We start from the raw sequence: 23203 nt of genomic DNA on the forward strand, positions 1-23203 counted from the left end.
TCAACATGAAGTTGGACCCCCGGTCCATTAAGACTTCCTGGGGGAACCCCACCCGGCTGAAAATGGTCAGCAGCGCATCCGCCACGGTGTCTGCTTCGGTAGAGGACAAGGCCACCGCCTCGGGGTAGCGAGTGGCGAAATCTACCACCACCAGGATGTGTTTCTTCCCTGACCGGGTCTCCTTGCTGAGAGGTCCCACTATGTCCATGGCCACCTTCTGGAAAGGCTCTTCTATGATGGGCAAAGGCCTCAGAGCTGCTTTCCCCTTGTCCCGGGCCTTCCCCACCCGCTGGCAGGGGTCACAGGAGCGGCAGTGCTGTCGGACATGGGTAAAGACCCCAGGCCAGTAAAAGTTCTGAAGCAGCCTCTGCCTGGTGCGCCGGATTCCCTGGTGCCCTGCGAGGGGGATGTCATGGGCCAGGTACAGGAGCTTGTGGCAAAACTTCTGGGGAACCACCAGCTGCCTCCTAATCCCCCATGACTCCACCTCCCCGGGGGGAGCCCATTCTCGGTACAGGAACCCCTTCTCCCACAGGAACCTCTCCTTGCAACCTCTCCTCATGGTCTGTGCTGCATTGAGGTCGGCCCGGTCCCTGGGCTTCTGCAAGGAGGGATCCTTCTGCACCTCGGCCTGGAACTCAGCAGCTGGGACAGGGACGGGGCCCTGCTCTCTCTCACCGGCTGGGTCTGAGGCTGCAGCCTCTCCGGGCCCTGTCTCTGGGCGTTCCCTCCCCACCAGGTCAGGGTTCTGCGCCTCGGGCAGAGTACCCTCCCCGTTGTCAGGGTGCAGTGCCCTGCGCCGACTCTGACTATGGGTCACGACCAGGGCACCCCAGGCATTGCCTGGCCAGGCCTCGAGATCCCCCCCATTAACACCTCTGTGGGCAAATGGGGGTGCACCCCTACATCCTTGGGGCCCTCCTTGACCCCCCACTTCAGGTGCACCCTCGCCACAGGCACCTTGAATGGGGTCCCGCTCACGCCCATCAGGGTCAGGTAGGTATCAGGCACCATCCGATTTCGGCCCACCACCTCGGGCCGGGCCAGCATCACCTCTGCGCCTGTGTCCCAGTACCCAGTGACCTTCTTCCCATCCACCTCCAGGGGAACAAGGCACTCGCTCCGGAGGGGCAGCCCCGTGCCCACCCTGTAAACCAAAAACCCTGGGTCCGGAGCATCCCGCCCTCCAGAGGAGCTGACCTGGGGCCCTCCTCCCTCCTCCCCAGGTGGGACGCTGCCAGCCCCCCTCTCTTGGGCATGTTGCCCCTCATCCGACTGGGTCTTTACCCAGTCAACCCTCTGCGGGTTGGGTCTGCTCGGTCTGTCCCTGAGCCTGGGGCACTGGGCCCGTATGTGGCCTTGCTGGCCACATTGATAGCAGCCCATGTCTCGTGGGTCCCCTCGAGTGGGTCAGCTGGACCTGACGCTAGATGTTTCCCTTTGGTGGGGGCCCTCCCTCGGCCCCTTCTGGGAGGGCCCATGGTGACTCTCTCTCTGCGTTGAGGCAGATCTGCTCCTTCGAGACTCCTCCCTGCCATCCCCCGCCCAACTGTCCATGTATTGGTCGGCCAGCCGGCCTGCATGCTGCGGGTTCTCCGGCTTCTGGTCCATCAGCCACTGCTTCAGGTCGGATGGGCACTGCTCATACAGGTGCTCCAGTACGACTAGGTCAAGCAGGTCCTCTCTGGTTTGGGCCCCAGCCGTCCACTTGCGGGCGTACCCCTGCGCCCGGTTGACCAGTTGCAGGTATGTGACCTCCCGGGTCTTACGTTGACCCCGGAACCTCTTCCGGTACATCTCCGGGGTCAGCCCAAACTCGCGGAGCAGGGCCTCTTTGAACAGGTTGTAGTCCCGCGCCTCCTCCCCTCTCATTCGGCTGTACACCTCCACGGCGGTGGAGTCCAGTAAGGGGGTGAGGCGCCGGATCCTGTCTGCAGGGTTAACCCGGTGCAGCTCACAGGCGTTCTCAAAGGCCGTCAGGAAGGTGTCTATGTCCTCCCCCTCCTTACGTGGGGCCAGGAAGCCCTTATCAAAGCTCTTTGTAGGCTTGGGCCCCCCCTCACTCACCGCAGCCGGGGCCTCCCTGCTTTTCAGCTGGGCCATGGCCAGCTCATGTTTACATTGTTTCTCCTTCTCCCTCTCCTCGTATTCGCGGTGCTTCTCATTCTTCTCCCGCTCCTGTCTCAGTTCTTGCCTCCTTAACTCGAGCGCCTCCCTGTCATATTCCAGCCGCCTCCGCTCCAGGGACAGGGAGCTCCACAGGGACGTTCCCCTGCTGGCCACTGAGCCCTCGGTAGTCGCTGGGCTCCCCCTCCCCCTACGCCTAGGGGTGGGGGGTCTCGGGGAGCCCTGGTGCCTGTGCTGCATCTGCCCGGCTGCTTCCCTCAGAGACAGGGACCGGTTCATCCCTGCGATCTCTCTCCTCCAGCCGGGCAATCAGCTGGGCCTTGGTGAGCTTCCCATGGCGCAGCCCCCTCTGCTTGCACAGCTCCACCAGCTCACACTTGCGCTTCTGGGAATACATCTTCCTGCTGGCCACTCACAGGCCGGGGTGCTCGCCGCTCCCCACGGGTTCCAGGGGGACCCCTAGTGTGCCAGTCCTTGAGGTCACCCCCTCTCTGCCAGGGTCGGGCTGCAGACTCCTCCGCCCCTGGGACTGCTCGCTGTGATCCCCCGGGGGACCCGGTTACTGCAAAGTCCTGCTCTCTGGCCACACTCTCCCAGGGGTGAATCGCCCCTTCGTTTTACTGCTCCCCAGTCACTTACTGCAGGAAGCGCTGTCTACGGGGTGCCGCCGATCCCACCGCTGCCACCAGTTGTCACAGAGTGGGGGAGTCCGGCCCTGCACCCCTCTTCCTGGGACTCACAGTGACTCTCAGCCAGCCAGTAAAACAGAAGGTTTATTGGACACAGGAACACAGGATACAGCAGAGCTCATGGCCAGCGCCAGGACCCCTCAATCTGGCCTATCTGGGGGGTTCAGGGTGCTTGGATCCCAGCCTAGGATCCCCTGAAAACCCACCACCCAGCTCCCAACGGAAGACTGACTCAACCCTCCCCCTCAGCCCCTTTCCTTTGTCCAGCTCCTGGGCAGAGGTGTCACCTCCCCTCCCCCAGGCCTAGCTCATGTTATGGCTGAATACCTGCATCTCACCTAAAATCCTCCCTGCTCTCCCCTCCCCCACATAGACAGTCCCTACTCCACCACAGGGGGCCACAGGGTCCTGCCCCCCACGTCGCAGTCAGACGTGACTCTCAGCCAGCCGGGGACACAGAGGTTTATTCGATGACAGGAACACAGCTGAGGGGTCCGGCTCGCTGTACCTACAAGCTCTGTGTTAGACCCTGCTCCTGGCATCGAATAAACCTCTGTGTTCCCGGCTGGCTGAGAGTCACGTCTGACTGCGCCGTGGGGGGGCAGGACCCTGTGGCCCCCCAGGACCCCGCCGGGGGGACTCGCTGTGGGAAGCGCACGGAGGGGCAGGGGATGCTGAATGCTCCAAGGTCAGACCCAGGTTTATTAGGCGACAGGAACGCAGCGTAGGGCAGAGCTCGTTAGCACAGAAATCAGGGACTTTCAGCCAAGTCCAACTTGGCGGGAGGGGAGCCCAGAGCCAGGGCTGGTCCCCCCCCACCGCCCCAAGCCAGCTGGGACTGACTCGCTTCCAGCTGCCTGGCCCCTGCCCGGCCCATTGCTCCTCCTCCGGCCTTTGTCTCGCCTGGGCCAAGAGTCACCTGGTGTCATCCCCCTCCTGGGTCTCTGGTGGGGCCATAGCATCCCTGCAGGCAGCTGGAGCAGCCCCCGCAAGTCACACCCCCCCATTCCCACCACCTGGGCATTGGTGCAGCACACAGGGAAACTGAGGCACACACAGCTCTCATGCCAAGCAGTAAGACTCACATAGGCTCACCTACAACATAATGAGAAAATCCCCACTTCGTCACGGGGCTGGGGCCCGCTGCAGGGCCGGGGGCTGGGGCCTGTGCCCCCTGGGGGGGTGGGGGCTGTGTCTGGCCGTCCCTCTGTCCAGGCAGGGCACTGCAGGCTGCCCCGGCACAGCGCCCATGGGGCGGGGGCAGGGGGGGTGCGGGTGTCTCTGCTGTTCTAACCTGTCTGTCTCCCATTTCTCTCCCCACAGAGCTGCCCATGGCCTGGGCCCAGGGCACGGCGAGTGGCTGGGTGGGGGGCTGGGCGCTCGTCCCCCTGGGGGGCTGCCTGCTGCTCTGCGGGCTCTGCCGGAGAAGTGAGTGACGGGGATGGGGGTACAGGGGTGGGAAGGGAGACGGGGAAGCAGGGAGTACAAGGGGCAGGGGAAGGGCGATGGGGCTGGGGTGGGGAGGGAGACGGGGAGCAGGGGCACAAGGGGTGGGGAGGAGACGGGGAGCAGGGGGCACAAGGGGTGGGGAGGGAGACGGGGAGCAGGGGGCACAAGGGTTGGGGGAGGGAGCAGGGGCACAAGGGGCGGGGAGGGGAGACGGGGAGCAGGGGGGCACAAGGGGCGGGGAAGGGTGGTGAGGGAGGGAGCTTGGGCTGTTTGTTAATGAGATGACATCACTGACCCATTTCCCCCCTCCCCAGAGCTTCCTGTTTTCCCCCCATGGGGCCCACAACCCAGGTAAGTGCTACACCCCCTCCCCACGGTGCTGCCCTCCTTCCCCATGATGCCGCCCCTCCCTATCTCCCCGGAGCTGACCCTGCCCCTCAGACGCTGCCTCTCCTGTCTCTCCCCCAGAGCTGCCCCCACCCCCAGACGCTGCCCCTCCCCGTCTCCCCACACCTTGGAGCTGCCCCTCCCCAGACGCTGCCCCTCCCCATCTCCACCCACCCCAGAGCTTCCCCGCCCCCAGATGCTGCCCCTCCCCGTCTCCCCGGAGCTGCCCCGGCCCCCCAGATGCTGCCCCTCTGCCCGTTGTGTATTGCAGGGACTCGCCTCCGGAGCTGGGGCCACGCTACATCTCCGGTGAGTCCCCGGTGCAGGGCCGCTGCCCCTCTCCTTACCCTGGGGGGGCCAGAGCCCCCCAGCACAACTCACCCTCCTGTTCCCCGCAGATCCTACCCCTGGCACCAGTGTCCCCGCAAGCCCACGGCCTCCTGTGGGCCCCAGGAGCACGGACAGTGAGTACCCCCGGGGAGCGGGGTGAGACGGGGGGCAGGCTGGATAGAGATGTGGGGCTGGAGGGGACCTTGAGAGGCCACCACCACGTCCAGCCCTGGCACCGAGGCAGGGCCAGGAACCCCAGAGCAGCCCTGAGAACCCCCCAGTTATGGGGACCCCCCAGCCCGTCCGGAGGCTGAACGTTACCGGGTTCGCTAATGTCCGACCTCGCGCCCTGGCTGCCCATGACGCCCATCGCTGCTTGTCCTGCCTTGGGCCAGAACAACGGGCCCCGTCGTGGTTACAGCCCCCCATAACCAACTGAACGGCCCCCAGTCGTCTCGTCTCTGCACTGAGCACCCAGGTTTAACCGCCCCCACAGGCCGGTCTGGGGCTCCCCTCTGGCCTCTCCCGCCTGTCTCCAGCACAGACGTGTGACCTGGCGCCCGGGGCGGCCGGGCCTGGGCACCCTGCGGGTGACGGGGACCTGCGGGGCGGGGGACGGAGGGCTGTGGGGCTGGTGTCTCAGGCGCGTTTCCCCTCTCTCTAGACGAGGACGAGGACGATTTCCAGTATCGTAAGTACCATGGCGACAGGCGGAGACCAAAGCTCCCGGGCAATCCTGGGACACACGGCGCGCCCACATGACACGCCTCAGAGACACGCAGCGCCGAGACACGCAACCCTGCACTATGCACCCCGAAACACGCATCCTGCAGCGCACCCCCGGCACTACACACCCTGCATCACACCCCGAAACACGCATCCTGCAGCGCAACCCCGGCACTACACACCCTGCATCACACCCCGAAACACGCATCCTGCATCACACCCCCAGACATGCACCCTGCATTGCACCCCTGCACTACACACCCCGAGACACGCATCCTGCAGCGCACCCCCGGCACTACACACCCCGAAACACGCACCCTGCAGCGCACTCCCGGCACTACACACCCCAAAACACGCATCCTGCAGCGCACCCCCAGCACTACACACCCCAAAACACGCATCCTGCAGCGCACCCCCGGCACTACACACCCCGAAACACGCACCCTGCAGCGCACTCCCGGCACTACACACCCCAAAACACGCATCCTGCAGCGCACCCCCGGCACTACACACCCCAAAACACGCATCCTGCAGCGCACCCCCGGCACTACACACCCCAAAACACGCATCCTGCAGCGCACTCCCGGCACTACACACCCCAAAACACGCATCCTGCAGCGCACTCCCGGCACTACACACCCTGCATCACACCCCGAAACACGCACCCAGCAGCGCACACCCGGCACTACACACCCCTAAACACGCATCCTGAAGCGCACCCCCGGCACTACACACCCTGCATCACACCCCGAAACACGCATCCTGCAGCGCACTCCCAGCACTACACACGAAACACGCATCCTGCAGCGCACTCCCGGCACTACACACCCCGAAACACGCATCCTGCAGCGCACCCGGCACTACACACCCCAAATCACGCATCGTGCAGCGCACCCGGCACTACACACCCCGAAACACGCACTGCAGCGCACTCGGCACTACACCCCAAACACGCATCCTGCAGCGCACCAGCACTACACACCCCAAAACACGCATCCTGCAGCGCACCCGCACTACACACCCTGCATCACACCCGAAACACGCATCCTGCAGCGCACCGGCACTACACACCCCAAAACACGCATCCTGCAGCGCACTCGGCACTACACACCCCAAACACGCATCCTGCAGCGCACTCGGCACTACACACCCAAAACACTCATCCTGCAGCGCACCCCCGGCACTACACACCCCAAAACACGCATCCTGCAGCGCACCCCCGGCACTACACACCCCAAAACACGCATCCTGCAGCACACCCCCGGCACTACACACCCTGCATCACACAAACACGCACTCCTGCAGCGCACTCGGCACTACACACCCAAACACGCATCCTGCAGCGCACTCGGCACTACACACCCTGCATCACACCCTGCAGCGCACTCGGCACTACACACCCTGCATCACACCCGAAACACGCATCCTGCAGCGCACTCGGCACTACACACCCCAAAACACGCATCCTGCAGCGCACTCGGCACTACACACCCCAAAACACGCATCCTGCAGCGCACTCCCGGCACTACACACCCCAAAACACGCATCCTGCAGCGCACCCCCGGCACTACACACCCCAAAACACGCATCCTGCAGCACACCCCCGGCACTACACACCCTGCATCACACCCCGAAACACGCACCCTGCAGCGCACTCCCGGCACTACACACCCTGCATCACACCCCGAAACACGCACCCTGCAGCGCACTCGGCACTACACACCCCGAAACACGCATCCTGCAGCGCACTCGGCACTACACACCCTGCATCACACCCGAACACGCATCCTGCAGCGCACTCGGCACTACACACCCTGCATCACACCCGAAACACGCATCCTGCAGCGCACTTCGCACTACACACCCTGCATCACACCCCGAACACGCATCCTGCAGTGCACTCGGCACTACACACCCCAAACACGCATCCTGCAGCGCACTCGGCACTACACACCCTGCATCACACCCGAAACACGCATCCTGCAGCGCACCGGCACTACACACCTGCATCACACCCCGAAACACGCACCCTGCAGCGCACTCCCGGCACTACACACCCCGAAACACGCATCCTGCAGCGCACTCCCGGCACTACTCACCCTGCATCACACCCCGAAACACGCACCCTGCAGCGCACTCGGCACTACACACCCGAAACACGCATCCTGCAGCGCACTCGGCACTACACCCTGCATCACACCCGAACACGCATCCTGCAGCGCACTCGGCACTACACACCCTGCATCACACCTCACAACGCGATCCTGCAGCGCACCCCGGCACTACACACCCAGAATCACACACCCAGACACGCATCCTGCAGTGCACTCGGCACTACACACCCCAAACACGCATCCTGCAGCGCACTCGGCACTACACACCCTGCATCACACGAAACACGCATCCTGCAGCGCACTCGGCACTACACACCCTGCATCACACCCGAAACACGCATCCTGCAGCGCACCGCACTACACACCCTGCATCACACCCGAAACACGCATCCTGCAGTGCACTCGGCACTACACACCCCAAAACACGCATCCTGCAGCGCACTCGGCACTACACACCCTGTATCACACCCAAACACGCATCCTGCAGCGCACCGGCACTACACACCCTGCATCACACCCGAAACACGCATCCTGCAGTGCACTCCCGGCACTACACACCCCAAAACACGCATCCTGCAGCGCACCCCCGGCACTACACACCCTGCATCACACCCCGAAACACGCATCCTGCAGCGCACCCCCGGCACTACACACCCTGCATCACACCCCGAAACACGCATCCTGCAGTGCACTCCCGGCACTACACACCCCAAAACACGCATCCTGCAGTGCACTCCCGGCACTACACACCCTGCATCACACCCCGAAACACGCATCCTGCTTCGCACCCCCAGACATGCACCCTGCATTGCACCCCTGCACTACACACCCCGAGACACGCATCCTGCAGCGCACCCCCGGCACTACACACCCTGCATCACACCCCGAAACACGCATCCTGCAGCGCACCCCCGGCACTACACCACCCCAAACACCCAACCTGCAGCGCACCCCCGGCACTACACACCCTGCATCACACCCCGAAACAAGCATCCTGCAGCGCACCCCTGGCACTACACACCCTGCATCACACCGAAACACGCATCCTGCAGCGCACTCGCACTACACACCCTGCATCACCCCCCGAACCACGCATCCTGCAGCGCACCCCCGGCACTACACACCCTGCATCACACCCCGAAAAACGCATCCTGCAGCGCACCCCCGGCACTACACACCCCAAAACACGCATCCTGCAGCGCACTCGCACTACACACCTGCATCACACCGAAACACGCATCCTGCAGCGCACTCCCAGCACTACACACCCCAAAACACGCATCCTGCAGCGCACCCCCGGCACTACACACCCCGAAACACCCATCCTGCACCGCACTCCCGGCACAACACACCCCAAAACACGCATCCTCCAGCGCACTCCCGGCACTACACACCCTGCATCACACCCCGAAACACGCATCCTGCTTCGCACCCCCAGACATGCACCCTGCATTGCACCCCTGCACTACACACCCCGAGACACGCATCCTGCAGCGCACCCGGCACTACACACCCTGCATCACACCGAAACACGCATCCTGCAGCGCACTCCACTACACACCCCAAAACACGCATCCTGCAGCGCACCGGCACTACACACCCTGCATCACACCCGAACACGCATCCTGCAGCGCACTCGGCACTACACACCCTGCATCACACCCCAAACACGCATCCTGCAGCGCACTTCGCACTACACCCCAAAACACGCATCCTGCAGCGCACCCCCGGCAATACACACCCCGAAACACGCATCCTGCAGCGCACACCCGGCCCTACACACCCCGCATCACGCCACGAAACACGCATCCTGCAGCGCACTCGGCACTACACACCTGCATCACACCGAAACACGCATCCTGCAGCGCACCGGCACTACACACCTGCATCACACCCCGAAACACGCATCCTGCAGCGCACTCGGCACTACACACCCCAAAACACGCATCCTGCAGCGCACCCCCGGCAATACACACCCCGAAACACGCATCCTGCAGCGCAATCCCGCCACTACACACCCCAAAACACGCATCCTGCAGCGCACTCCTGGCACTACACACCCTCCATCACCCCCCGAAACCCGCATCCTGCAGCGCACTCCTGGCACTACACACCGTTCTACACACCCCGAAACACGCATCCTGCAGTGCACTCCGGCACTACACACCCTGAAACACGCATCCTGCAGCGCACCCCCGGCACTACACACCCCAAAACACGCATCCTTCAGCGCACTCCCGGCACTACACACCCTGCATCACACCCCGAAACACGCATCCTGCATCACACCCCCAGACATGCACCCTGCATTGCACCCCTGCACTACACACCCCGAGACACGCATCCTGCATTGCACCCCGGCACTACGCACCCTGCATCACACCCGAAACACGCGTCCTGCAGCGCACTCGGCACTACACCCCGAACACGCATCCTGCAGCGCACTCCCGGCACTACACACCCCGAAACACGCATCCTGCAGCGCACCCCCGGCACTACACACCCTGCATCGCACCCCCAGACACACACCCTGCATCACACCCCGAAACACGCACCCTGCATCACACCCCTAGACATGCATCCTGCATCACACCTCTGCACTATGCACCCCGAGACACACACCCTGCATTGCACCCCGGCACTACGCACCCCGAGACACACACCCTGCATCGCACTGCTGCACTATGCACCCCCAGATAAGCACCCTGCATCGCACCCCAAAACACGCATCCTGCATCGCACCCTGTACTATGCACCCCAAAACACACATCCTGCATCGCACCCCAGACACGCACCCTGCATCACACGAAACACGCATCCTGCAGCGCACTCGGCACTACACACCCCAAAACACGCATCCTGCAGCACACCGGCACTACACACCTGCATCACACCCGAACACGCATCCTGCAGCGCACTCCCAGCACTACACACCCCAAAACACGCATCCTGCAGCGCACTCGGCACTACACACCCTGCATCACACCCCAAACACGCATCCTGCAGCGCACTCGGCACTACACACCCCAAAACACGCATCCTGCAGCGCACCCCCGGCACTACACACCCTGCATCACACCCCGAAACACGCATCCTGCAGCGCACTCCCAGCACTACACACCCCAAAACACGCATCCTGCAGCGCACCCCCGGCACTACACACCCTGCATCACACCCCGAAACACGCATCCTGCAGCGCACCCCCGGCACTACACACCCCAAAACACGCATCCTGCAGCGCACTCCCGGCACTACACACCCTGCATCACACCCCGAAACACGCATCCTGCATCACACCCCCAGACATGCACCCTGCATTGCACCCCTGCACTACACACCCCGAGACACGCATCCTGCAGCGCACCCCCGGCACTACACACCCTGCATCACACCCCGAAACACGCATCCTGCATCACACCCCCAGACATGCACCCTGCATTGCACCCCTGCACTACACACCCCGAGACACGCATCCTGCAGCGCACCCCCGGCACTACACACCCTGCATCACACCCCGAAACACGCATCCTGCAGCGCACTCCCGGCACTACACACCCCAAAACACGCATCCTGCAGCGCACCCCCGGCACTACACACCCCAAAACACGCATCCTGCAGCGCACCCCCGGCACTACACACCCTGCATCACACCCCGAGACACGCATCCTGCAGCGCACCCCCGGCACTACACACCCCAAAACACGCATCCTGCAGCGCACTCCCGGCACTACACACCCCGAAACACGCATCCTGCAGCGCACCCCCGGCACTACACACCCCGAAACACGCATCCTGCAGCGCACTCCCGGCACTACACACCCCGAAACACGCATCCTGCAGCGCACTCCCGGCACTACACACCTGCATCACACCCGAACACGCATCCTGCAGCGCACCCCCGGCACTACACACCGCGAAACACGCATCCTGCAGCGCACCCCCGGCACTACGCACACTGCATCTCACCCCCAGACACACACCCTGCATCACACCCCGAAACACGCAACCTGCATCACACCCCTAGAAATGCAACCTCCATCACACCACTGCACAATCCACCCCGAGACACACCCCCTGCATTGCACCCCGGCACTTCGCACCCCGAGACACACACCCTGCATCGCACTGCTGCACTATGCACCCCCAGATAAGCACCCTGCATCGCACCCCAAAACACGCATCCTGCATCGCACCCTGCACTATGCACCCCAAAACACACATCCTGCATCGCACCCCCAGACACGCACCCTGCATCACACCCCGAAACACGCATCCTGCAGCGCACTCCCGGCACTACACACCCCAAAACACGCATCCTGCAGCGCCCCCCCGGCACTACACACCCTGCATCACACCCGAAACACGCATCCTGCAGCGCACTCGGCACTACACACCCCAAAACACGCATCCTGCAGCGCACTTCGCACTACACACCTGCATCACACCGAAACACGCATCCTGCAGCGCACCCGGCACTACACACCCTGCATCACCCGAAACACGCATCCTGCAGTGCACTCCCGGCACTACACACCCCGAAACACGCATCCTGCAGCGCACTCCCGGCACTACACACCCCAAAACACGCATCCTGCAGCGCACTCCCGGCACTACACACCCCCAAACACGCATCCTGCAGCGCACTCCCGGCACTACACACCCCAAAACACGCATCCTGCAGCGCACTCCCGTCAGTACACACCCTGCATCACACCCCGAAACACGCATCCTGCAGCGCACTCCCGGCACTACACACCCCAAAACACGCATCCTGCAGCGCACCCCCGGCACTACACACCCTGCATCACACCCCGAAACACGCATCCTGCAGCGCACTCCCGGCACTACACACCCCGAAACACGCATCCTGCAGCGCACTCCCGGCACTACACACCCCAAAACACGCATCCTGCAGCGCACTCCCGGCACTACACACCCTGCATCACACCCCAAAACGCATCCTGCAGCGCACCCGCACTACACACCCCAAAACACGCATCCTGCAGCGCACTCGCACTACACACCCTGCATCACACCCGAACACGCATCCTGCAGCGCACTCCCGGCACTACACACCCCTAAACACGCATCCTGCAGCGCACTCCCGGCACTACACACCCCAACACCCGCATCCTGCAGCGCACTCCCGGCACTACACACCCCAAAACACGCATCCTGCAGCGCACTCCCGGCACTACACACCCTGCATCACACCCCGAAACACGCATCCTGCAGCGCACTCCCGGCACTACACACCCCAAAACACGCATCCTGCAGCGCACTCCCGGCACTACACACCCTGCATCACACCCCGAAACACGCATCCTGCATCACACCCCCAGACATGCACCCTGCATTGCACCCCTGCACTACACACCCCGAGACACGCACCCTGCAGCGCACACCCGGCACTACACACCCAGAATCACACCCCGAACACGCATCCTGCAGCGCACTCCCAGCACTACACACCCCAAAAACACGCATCCTGCAGCGCACCGGCACTACACCCGAAACACGCATCCTGCAGCGCACTCGGCACTACACACCCCAAAACACGCATCCTGCAGCGCACTCGGCACTACACACCCTGCATCACACCCCGAAACACGCATCCTGCTTCGCACCCCCAGACATGCACCCTGCATTGCACCCCTGCACTACACACCCCGAGACACGCATCCTGCAGCGCACTCCCGGCACTACACACCCCAAAACACGCATCCTGCAGCGCACCCCCGGCACTACACACCCCGAAACACGCATCCTGCAGCGCACTCCCGGCACTACACACCCCAAAACACGCATCCTGCAGCGCACTCCCGGCACTACACACCCTGCATCACACCCCGAAACACGCATCCTGCAGCGCACCCCCGGCACTACACACCCTGCATCACACCCCGAAACACGCATCCTGCAGCGCACTCCCGGCACTACACACCCTGCATCACACCCCGAAACACGCATCCTGCAGCGCACCCCCGGCACTACACACCCTGCATCACACCCCGAAAAACGCATCCTGCATCACACCCCCAGACATGCACCCTGCATTGCACCCCTGCACTACACACCCGAGACACGCATCCTGCAGCGCACCCGGCACTACACACCCTGCATCACACCAAACACGCATCCTGCAGCGCACTCGGCACTACACACCCTGCATCACACCCAAACACGCATCCTGCAGCGCACTCCCAGCACTACACACCCAAAACACGCATCCTGCAGCGCACTCGGCACTACACACCCTGCATCACACCCGAAACACGCATCCTGCAGCGCACCCCCGGCACTACACACCCCAAAACACGCATCCTGCAGCGCACTCCCGGCACTACACACCCTGCATCACACCCCGAAACACGCATCCTGCATCACACCCCCAGACATGCACCCTGCATTGCACCCCTGCACTACACACCCCGAGACACGCATCCTGCAGCGCACCGGCACTACACACCTGCATCACACCAAACACGCATCCTGCAGCGCACCGGCACTACACACCCTGCATCACACCGAAACACGCATCCTGCAGCGCACTCCCGCACTACACACCCCAAAACACGCATCCTGCAGCGCACCCCCGGCACTACACACCCCGAAACACACATCCTGCAGCGCACTCCCGGCACTACACACCCCGAAACACGCATCCTGCAGCGCACTCCCGGCACTACACACCCCAAAACACGCATCCTGCAGCGCACTCCCGGCACTACACACCCCAAAACACGCATCCTGCAGCGCACTCTCGGCACTACACACCCTGCATCACACCCCGAAACACGCATCCTGCAGCGCACTCCCGGCACTACACACCCCCAAACACGCATCCTGCAGCGCACTTCGCACTACACACCAAACACACATCCTGCAGCGCACTCGCACTACACACCCGAAACACGCACCCTGCAGCGCACTCGGCACTACACACCCCAAAACATGCATCCTGCAGCGCACTCCCGCACTACACACCCTGCATCACACCCCGAAACACGCATTCTGCAGCGCACCCCCGGCACTACACACCCCAAAACACGCATCCTGCAGCGCACTCCCGGCACTACACACCCCAAAACACGCATCCTGCAGCGCACTCCCGGCACTACACACCCTGCATCACACCAAACACGCATCCTGCAGCGCACTCGCACTACACACCCCAAACACGCATCCTGCAGCGCACTTCGCACTACACACCCCAACACGCATCCTGCAGCGCACTCGCACTACACACCCCGAAACACGCATCCTGCAGCGCACTCCCGGCACTACACACCCTGCATCACACCCCGAAACACGCATCCTGCAGCGCACTCCCGGCACTACACACCCCGAAACACGCATCCTGCAGCGCACCCCCGGCACTACACACCGCGAAACACGCATCCTGCAGCGCACCCCCGGCACTACGCACCCTGCATCGCACCCCCAGACACACACCCTGCATCACACCCCGAAACACGCACCCTGCATCACACCCCTAGACATGCATCCTGCATCACACCTCTGCACTATGCACCCCGAGACACACACCCTGCATTGCACCCCGGCACTACGCACCCCGAGACACACACCCTGCATCGCACTGCTGCACTATGCACCCCCAGATAAGCACCCTGCATCGCACCCCAAAACACGCATCCTGCATCGCACCCTGCACTATGCACCCCAAAACACACATCCTGCATCGCACCCCCAGACACGCACCCTGCATCACACCCCGAAACACGCATCCTGCAGCGCACTCCCGGCACTACACACCCCAAAACACGCATCCTGCAGCGCACCCCCGGCACTACACACCCTGCATCACACCCCGAAACACGCATCCTGCTTCGCACCCCCGGCTCTACGCACCCCAAAACACGCACCCTGCATCACACCCCTAGACATGCACCCTGCATCGCACCCCTGCACTATGCACCCCGAGACACACACCCTGCATCGCACTGCTGCACTATGCACCCCCAGATAAGCACCCTGCATCACACCCCAAAACACGCATCCTGCATTACACCCCCAGACATGCACCCTGCATCGCACCCCTGCACTACACATCCTGAGACACACACCCTGCACTACGCACCCCTGCACTACACATCCTGAGACACACACCCTGCACTACGCACCCCTGCACTACACACCCCGAGACACACACCCTGCATCGCAGCCCAAAACACGCACCCTGCATCACACCCCCAGACATGCACCCTGCATCACACCCCCTGCACTACACACCCCGAAACTTGCAGCCCTGAGACACGCACCCTGCACTACGCACCCCCAGACACGCACCCCTGCATCACCCCCCCACAGTACACGCCCCCAAGACACACCCACCCCAGACAACGGGACTGAAACGCACTGCGCAGCCCCCCACCCCTGCACTGCAGCTCCCCACTGCTGCCACCACCCTGCAGTGCGGCAGAACGGGACAGAGCTGCCTAGGCCCGGACCCAGAGGTGGCAGCCAGTGTCTGGCATAGAGCCTGCCCGGCCGGCTGCCGTGCCCCCATGTGCGGGGCGGAGGGCTCGTGTCTCTGCATGGGAGTCACCGTCTCTCCCCCTCTCTCCTCACAGCTCCTGCCCCGTGGACAGAGTCGCGGCAGACCCCGTAGGTGTCAAATCCCTGCCCACGCCAGGGCTCCCCTCTGCCCACACTGCTCCCCCGGACCTTCCCCAGCCCCGTCTAGGGGTTGCATCCCCAAGGGGGCCACCGGCCCTGCCCAGGAGCTGGCTACTTGGTGTGGAGTCCCAGTTAGCCTGGGCAGGGGAGGGGAGAGGGTCCCGGCTAGGCAGGGGTGCAGTGGGGGTCCCGGCAGGGGAGGGGAGAGGGTCCTGCCAGGCAGGGGTGCTGTGGGGGTCCCGGCAGGGGGGGGGAGAGGGGCCCGGCTTGGGAGGGGAGGGGGTCCCGGCTAGGGAGGGGTGCAGTGGGGGTCCCGGCAGGGGAGGAGAGGGGGTCCCGCCTAGGCAGGGGTGCAGTGGGGGTCCGGGCAGGGGAGGGGAGGGGGTCCCGGCTAGGCAGGGGTGCAGTGGGGGTCCCGGCTGGGGAGGGGGTCCCGGCTAGGCAGGGGTGCAGTGGGGGTCCCGGCAGGGGAGGGGAGGGGGTCCCGGCTAGGCAGGGGTGCAGTGGGGGTCCCGGGAGGGGAGGGGAGGGAGTCCCGGCTAGGCAGGGGTGCAGTGGGGGTCCCGGCTGGGGAGGGGAGGGGGTCCCGGCTGGGGCAGGAAGAAAAGGGGGTCCCGGCTGGGGCTGGGGGGCCAGGAACCCCCCCGCTCTGACCCCACTCCTTCCTCCCCACAGGGTCTTTGAGTCCCTGAAGCAGGCCCGGGAATCTGGCACCGGTGAGTGGGGCCTGGGGGAATGGAGACCCGGCCTGTGCTGGGGGGGTGGGGGCAGCCCCAGCCCCGCTCCCCGTGCCCCGGCTGCACCCCCGTGTCTGTCTCTAACCCCCTGTGTTTCTCAGCAGACGTGGACAGCCATGGGAGCTACGTGAACATCAGTGAGTGCTGGGGGGGCAGGACGCGATGGGGGGGGTCTCCTGGCTCTGCACCCCAAGTCCCGGCCCCAGCCCAGCGCTGTGGGGGGAGGCTGAGGTTGGCAGGGGGGTGCAGGGGGGAATGGGAGAGAGGTGGGGGGCAGGGGAGGGGGTGGGGCAGGGGTGGGGCGGGAGCACTTTGGGGCCGGGCGACTCAGGCTGCGTCTCTCTCTCAGACTCCGAGGAGGACTATGTGAATCTGCAGGGTGCCAATGGGGGAAGTAAGTGAGACATGGACCCCAGCCGGGCCCCCTGTGAGACCCTGCCCCATAGAGACCTGCCCCACTGCCCTGCCCCCAAAAGAGACCCTGCTGCACCCTTCTTCCCCCAACAGAGACCCTGCCCCATAGAGACCCTGCCCCACCCTCCTGACCCCATAGAGACCCTGCCCACTGCCCTGCCCCGCTCCTGTTAGAACCCCCTCTCCGGCCCTTCTGAGAGGGACCCTGCCCCACCCCTCTGTTCACCACCCATCTACCCCAGACACCCCCCTCCATCTATCCCTGGGTGCACCCCACATGCCCCACCCTAGGTTCCTGCTAAAGCAGAGTTTTGGGGGCTCCTGGGTTACCAACACCCCCGAGTGGGAACGTTCCCCACCGAGGGCACCTCAGCAAAGGCACCATGGGGGTGGGGGGTGTCGCGCGTTTGGCCCATGCTGAGCCATGGGGACGCCCCACACACAGGCTGGGCTGGTGCCCCACGTTCCATTGCCGGGGGGCAGCCTGGGGCCGGCTCGCCCTGGGCGGGGCGCTGTGTGCAGGTGCTGGGGGCCCCCGATCCGTGTGCCCAGCCGCGGCCTCTCACCCCACTCCCCTGCCTTGTGCTTTGCAGGCTCCGTGGAGAAGGACAAGGAGTATCTGTGAGTACTGGGGGCTGCGCCCTGGCCGGGGGTGGGGGGCAGGGTGAGCTGGGGGGGACACTCAGCTCGGGGGGGGTCTCTGGGCCCTCGGGTGTGTGTAGGGCCTGACCCCTTCCTGAACACATCACCCTGGGGGGGGAGGCTGGGCCCCTGCTCCATCCGCACGGTCACCTCTCTGCTCCCTCCCCATCTGCAGGGAGGTGCTTCCATTGGGGGCCGAGAGAACCGGGCCCCACAGGCAGAAGGGCCCCAGTCACGACGAGGGTAAGTGCATGTGTGAGTGTGAGTGTGTGTGTGTGCGCACACCCTGGTGTGTGCGTGTGTGCATGTGTGCAGCCCCTGTGTGTGTGTGTGTGTGCAGCCCCTGTGTGTGTGTGTGCGTGTGAGTGTGTGTGTGTGCGCACACCCTGGTGTGTGCATGTGTGCAGCCCGTGTGTGTGTGTGTGTGTGTGTGTGTGCGCACACCCTGGTGTGTGCGTGTGTGCATGTGTGCAGCCCCTGTGTGTGTGTGTGTGTGCAGCCCCTGTGTGTGTGCGCACACCCTGGTGTGTGTGTGCAGCCCCTGTGTGCATGTGAGTATGTGTGCACCCCCGGTGAGTGTGTGTGTGCAGCCCCTGTGTGTGTGTGTGCAGCCCCTGTGTGTGTGTGTGTGTGTGTGTGTGTGTGTGCAGCCCCTGTGTGTGTGCGCACACCCTGGTGTGTGTGTGCAGCCCCTGTGTGTGTGCGCACACCCTGGTGTGTGTGTGCAGCCCCTGTGTGCATGTGAGTATGTGTGCACCCCCGGTGAGTGTGTGTGTGCAGCCACTGTGTATGTGTGTGTGTGCAGCCCCTGTGTGTGTGCGCACACCCTGGTGTGTGTGTGCAGCCCCTGTGTGCATGTGAGTATGTGTGCACCCCCGGTGAGTGTGTGTGTGCAGCCACTGTGTATGTGTGTGTGTGCAGCCCCTGTGTGTGTGTGTGCACACCCTGGTGTGTGTGTGCAGCCCCTGTGTGCATGTGAGTATGTGTGCACCCCCGGTGAGTGTGTGTGTGTGTGTGTGTGCAGCCCCTGTGTGTGTGTGTGTGTGTGTGTGTGCAGCCCCTGTGTGTGTGCGCACACCCTGGTGTGTGTGTGCAGCCCCTGTGTGCATGTGAGTATGTGTGCACCCCCGGTGAGTGTGTGTGTGCAGCCACTGTGTGTGCGTGCGTATGTGCAGCCCCTGTGTGTGTGTGTGTGTGTGTGTGTGTGTGTGCGCAAACCCAGGCATGTGAGTGCATGTGTGCAGCCCCTGTGAGTATGTAAGACCAAAGCAGACTGTGACAAACTTCAAAAAGATCTCACAAAACTAAGTGATTGGGCGACAAAATGGCAAATGAAATGTAATGTGGATAAATGTAAAGTAATGCACATTGGAAAAAATAACCCCAACTATACATACAACATGATGGGGGCTAATTTAGCTACAACGAGTCAGGAAAAAGATCTTGAAGTCATCGTGGATAGTTCTCTGAAGATGTCCACGCAGTGTGCAGAGGCGGTCAAAAAAGCAAACAGGATGTTAGGAATCATTAAAAAGGGGATAGAGAATAAGACTGAGAATATATTATTGCCCTTATATAAATCCATGGTACGCCCACATCTCGAATACTGTGTACAGATGTGGTCTCCTCACCTCAAAAAAGATATTCTAGCACTAGAAAAGGTTCAGAAAAGGGCAACTAATATGATTAGGGGTTTGGAGAAGGTCCCATATGAGGAAAGATGAAAGAGGCTAGGACTCTTCAGTTTGGAAAAGAGGAGACTAAGGGGGGACATGATAGAGGTATATAAAATCATGAGTGATGTGGAGAAAGTGGATAAGGAAAAGTTATTTACTTATTCCCATAATACAAGAACTAGGGGTCACCAAATGACATTAATAGGCAGCAGGTTTAAAACAAATCAAAGGAAGTTCTTCTTCACGCAGCGCACAGTCAACTTGTGGAACTCCTTACCTGAGGAGGTTGTGAAGGCTAGGACTATAACAATGTTTAAAAGGGGACTGGATAAATTCATGGTGGCTAAGTCCATAAATGGCTATTAGCCAGGATGGGTAAGAATGGTGTCCCTAGCCTCTGTTCGTCAGAGGATGGAGATGGATGGCAGGAGAGAGATCACTTGATCATTGCTTGTTAGGTTCACTCCCTCTGGGGCACCTGGCATTGGCCACTGTCGGTAGACAGATACTGGGCTAGATGGACCTTTGGTCTGACCCGGTACGGCCATTCTTGTGTGTGTGTGTGTGTGTTTGTGCGCGCGCGCGTGTGTGCAGCCCCTGTGTGCATGTTGTTGTACAGACAAAACTACACAGGATCTTTTCAGGGGGCAAGACAAAGATGCCACATTTATTATGATAATTTGATTTACGACCAATAACTAATATCTTAATCCTTATACACACACATTATCCCAATACCTACACACACACACACACACACACACACACACACACACACACACACACACATTCATCAGATGATCTGCAGCTGCTGCATAGTTACCACTCCTGGACACAGCTTGAGTTCGTGGCTTGATTTCCCAGCTTGGGTTCGTGGCTTGTGGCGGTAACTGGCCAGGGAAGCCGGGCACAAGGACGAGCTGGGTCTCTGCTGGGCCTGCACTGATGTCCTTCCATGTTGGCAGCAGAACGTTACCCTCCAAAGTCTCCCATCTCACCCATCCTTTTTGTAGGCTTGAGTTTGAATCCAGAGTCTATAGGTCTTGCTGTGTCACGCTGCCTCTGGGTTTGGTGACTGATCACCCGTCAATTGCAGGCGACTGTCAGCCTGGGACCTGGCTTTGATCTTCCTTCTATTGCACCTTTTCTTTTAGGGTGGCCGCCTCTTACTTTGTTAGGGCTCTTGTCTGCAGCTTCAGCCGGTGGGGTTTGAACTCTGTTTCATCAGGACAGGCTGGGGCTGGAGGTTGATTCCATCATCCATACATGCCTCAGTCACACGTCTAAACTAAACTAACAAGATTACAGCAGGGTTTGCAAAACTGAAGGTTGGAGGAAGCTCTTACAAAATGGAGTGAGCGTTTTAAAATGGGGTTTGAATTACACTGTGGCAAACAGTGACCAGAAGTTACAGTGTAGGCAAGTGTAGTGACTGGTGAGCAGAAGTTACATTAATAAAGTGAACAATTAAAAACAATTTCATTTATCAGTTCTACAGCGTGTGTGCCTGTGTGTGTGTGTGTGTGTGTGTGCGTGTGAGTGTCTGTGTACACCCTGGCGTGTGAGTGTGTGTGTGCAGCCCCTGTGTGTGTGTGTGTGTGTCTGTGTACACCCTGGCATGTGAGTGTGTGTGCAGCACCTGTGTGTGTGTGTGTGTCTGTGTGTCTGTGTCTGTGTACACCCTGGCGTGTGAGTGTGTGTGCAGCACCTGTGTGTGTGTGTGTACCCTGGCGTGTGAGTGTGTGTGTGCAGCCCCTGTGTGTGTGTGTGCGCGCGTGAGTGTCTGTGTACACCCTGGCGTGTGTGTGTGCAGCACCTGTGTGTGTGTGTGTGTGCACCCTGGCGTGTGAGTGTGTGTGTGCAGCCCCTGTGTGTGTGTTTGTGTGTGTGCACGCGTGAGTGTCTGTGTACACCCTGGCGTGTGAGTGTGTGTGTGCAGCCCCTGTGTGTGTGTGTCTATGTATATCCTGGCGTGTGAGTGTGTGTGCAGCACCTGTGTGTGTGTGGGTGTGTGTGTGTGTGTGTCTGTGTGTCTGTGTCTGTGTACACCCTGGCATGTGAGTGTGTGTGCAGCACCTGTGTGTGTGTGTGTGTCTGTGTCTGTGTACACCCTGGCATGTGAGTGTGTGTGCAGCACCTGTGTGTGTGTGTGTGTCTGTGTCTGTGTACACCCTGGCGTGTGAGTGTGTGTGTGCAGCCCCTGTGTGTGTGTGTGTGTGTGTGTGTGTCTATGTACACCCTGGCGTGTGAGTGTGTGTGTGCAGCCCCTGTGTGTGTGTGACTCCTGCAGGGTGTGCATTGACTGGCATGTGCATTGTCCCCCGGGTGGGAACGTGCCCCCAAGCGGCTGCTCCATGCGACGGGCTCTCGAGGCTGCAGCTGCTCCTAGCCGGGCTGGGGTCGCCGGGGTCCCGCCTTCACGCCCCGTGTGTGCTGCCTGTGAGGACGCACCGTGTGACTCACCCTCACCAGCCTGGGCACACGTGTCCCTTTCACACGCACGCACGGTTTGCACGCACAAGGGGGATTATGCAGGTGTGCATCTCCCAAGCACGCTGCCCCCTGGGGTCCCACAGGGAACATTTCCTGCCCTGCCAGAGGCCCGCAGGGGAGCCCGCTCCGTGTCACCCCAGTCCTGCCCCCGGCCGGGCAGGCTTCACTTACCCACAGTCCCCTTCCTCTCTCCCGGGCAGGTGAGAATGTCTCCTACGCGAACGTGGACGACAAGGAGCCGAAACCCCGTAAGAACCCTGCCCTCCCACCCCCCGCCCCCCAAGTGCGACCCAGCCGCCCCCAGACCCTGTGGGGTTCTCCCTGACCCCGCAGGCACCGGACATGCACTGTCTGCTGGGCCGTGGGAAGAACCCCAGGCTGGGTGCACCAGGCAGCCATAGCCCCCCAGACCGGCGGGGACCCCCAGCCCCGAGTCCCGACGCCTGCACCCCCCTCCCTGGGGTGAGCCCACGGTTCTCTCTCTCTCTCTCTCTCCCTCGCAGCCTCGCTGGACGAGCAGAAACCCGACTACGACTATGTCAACGTGCCGTAGCCGCGTGGGGCCAGGGACCAGCTGCCTCTGTCTCTGCCCCACAGCGGGTCCCTTCGTGGGGCCCTGGCTGTGGGCGGGGGCTCTCAGAGAGCCCGAGATAAGGAGACATGACCCCCACCACCCTGCTAGCCTGGCGCTGGGCTCCCCAGCGGGGCCGAGTACCCTGCCCCACAGCACAGGGCTGGGCACCCCAGCGGGGCCGAGTACCCTGCCCCACAGCATGGGA

General features: G+C 62.2%; 1 protein-coding gene across 4 annotated transcripts; it reads left to right on the forward strand.

Annotated features, from left to right (window-relative positions):
- The first annotated feature begins 4142 nt into the window (after window positions 1–4142).
- On the forward strand, window positions 4143–23203 carry LOC120402970. 4 transcript variants are annotated; one of them, XM_039533591.1, is made up of 13 exons: window positions 4143–4244; window positions 4580–4616; window positions 4924–4961; window positions 5051–5116; window positions 5647–5673; window positions 16417–16450; window positions 17138–17178; window positions 17304–17336; window positions 17549–17593; window positions 18207–18234; window positions 18431–18498; window positions 22625–22672; window positions 22928–23203. In XM_039533591.1, the coding sequence occupies exons 1-13, from the start codon at window positions 4148–4150 to the stop codon at window positions 22975–22977; spliced, it is 612 nt and encodes a 203-aa protein (XP_039389525.1). In that variant the 5' UTR covers window positions 4143–4147; the 3' UTR covers window positions 22978–23203. The 4 variants fall into 4 exon arrangements, with proteins under 4 accessions (XP_039389525.1, XP_039389528.1, XP_039389526.1 ...); XM_039533594.1 differs by lacking the exon at window positions 17304–17336; XM_039533592.1 differs by lacking the exon at window positions 5647–5673.

The sequence above is a fragment of the Mauremys reevesii genome, linkage group 4 (genome assembly GCF_016161935.1).
Source record: "Mauremys reevesii isolate NIE-2019 linkage group 4, ASM1616193v1, whole genome shotgun sequence".
NCBI classification, from domain to species: Eukaryota; Metazoa; Chordata; order Testudines; family Geoemydidae; genus Mauremys; species Mauremys reevesii.

Excerpts from the sequence above, each read along its gene's own strand:
- LOC120402970 (XM_039533591.1), top strand. The coding sequence starts at position 4,148 with ATGGCCTGGGCCCAGGGCACGGCGAGTGGCTGGGTGGGGGGCTGGGCG. Across the intron at positions 4,245-4,579 it reads CTGCGGGCTCTGCCGGAGAA|AGCTTCCTGTTTTCCCCCCA; the intron begins GTGAGTGACGGG and ends CCCCCTCCCCAG. Across the intron at positions 5,117-5,646 it reads GGGCCCCAGGAGCACGGACA|ACGAGGACGAGGACGATTTC; the intron begins GTGAGTACCCCC and ends CCCTCTCTCTAG.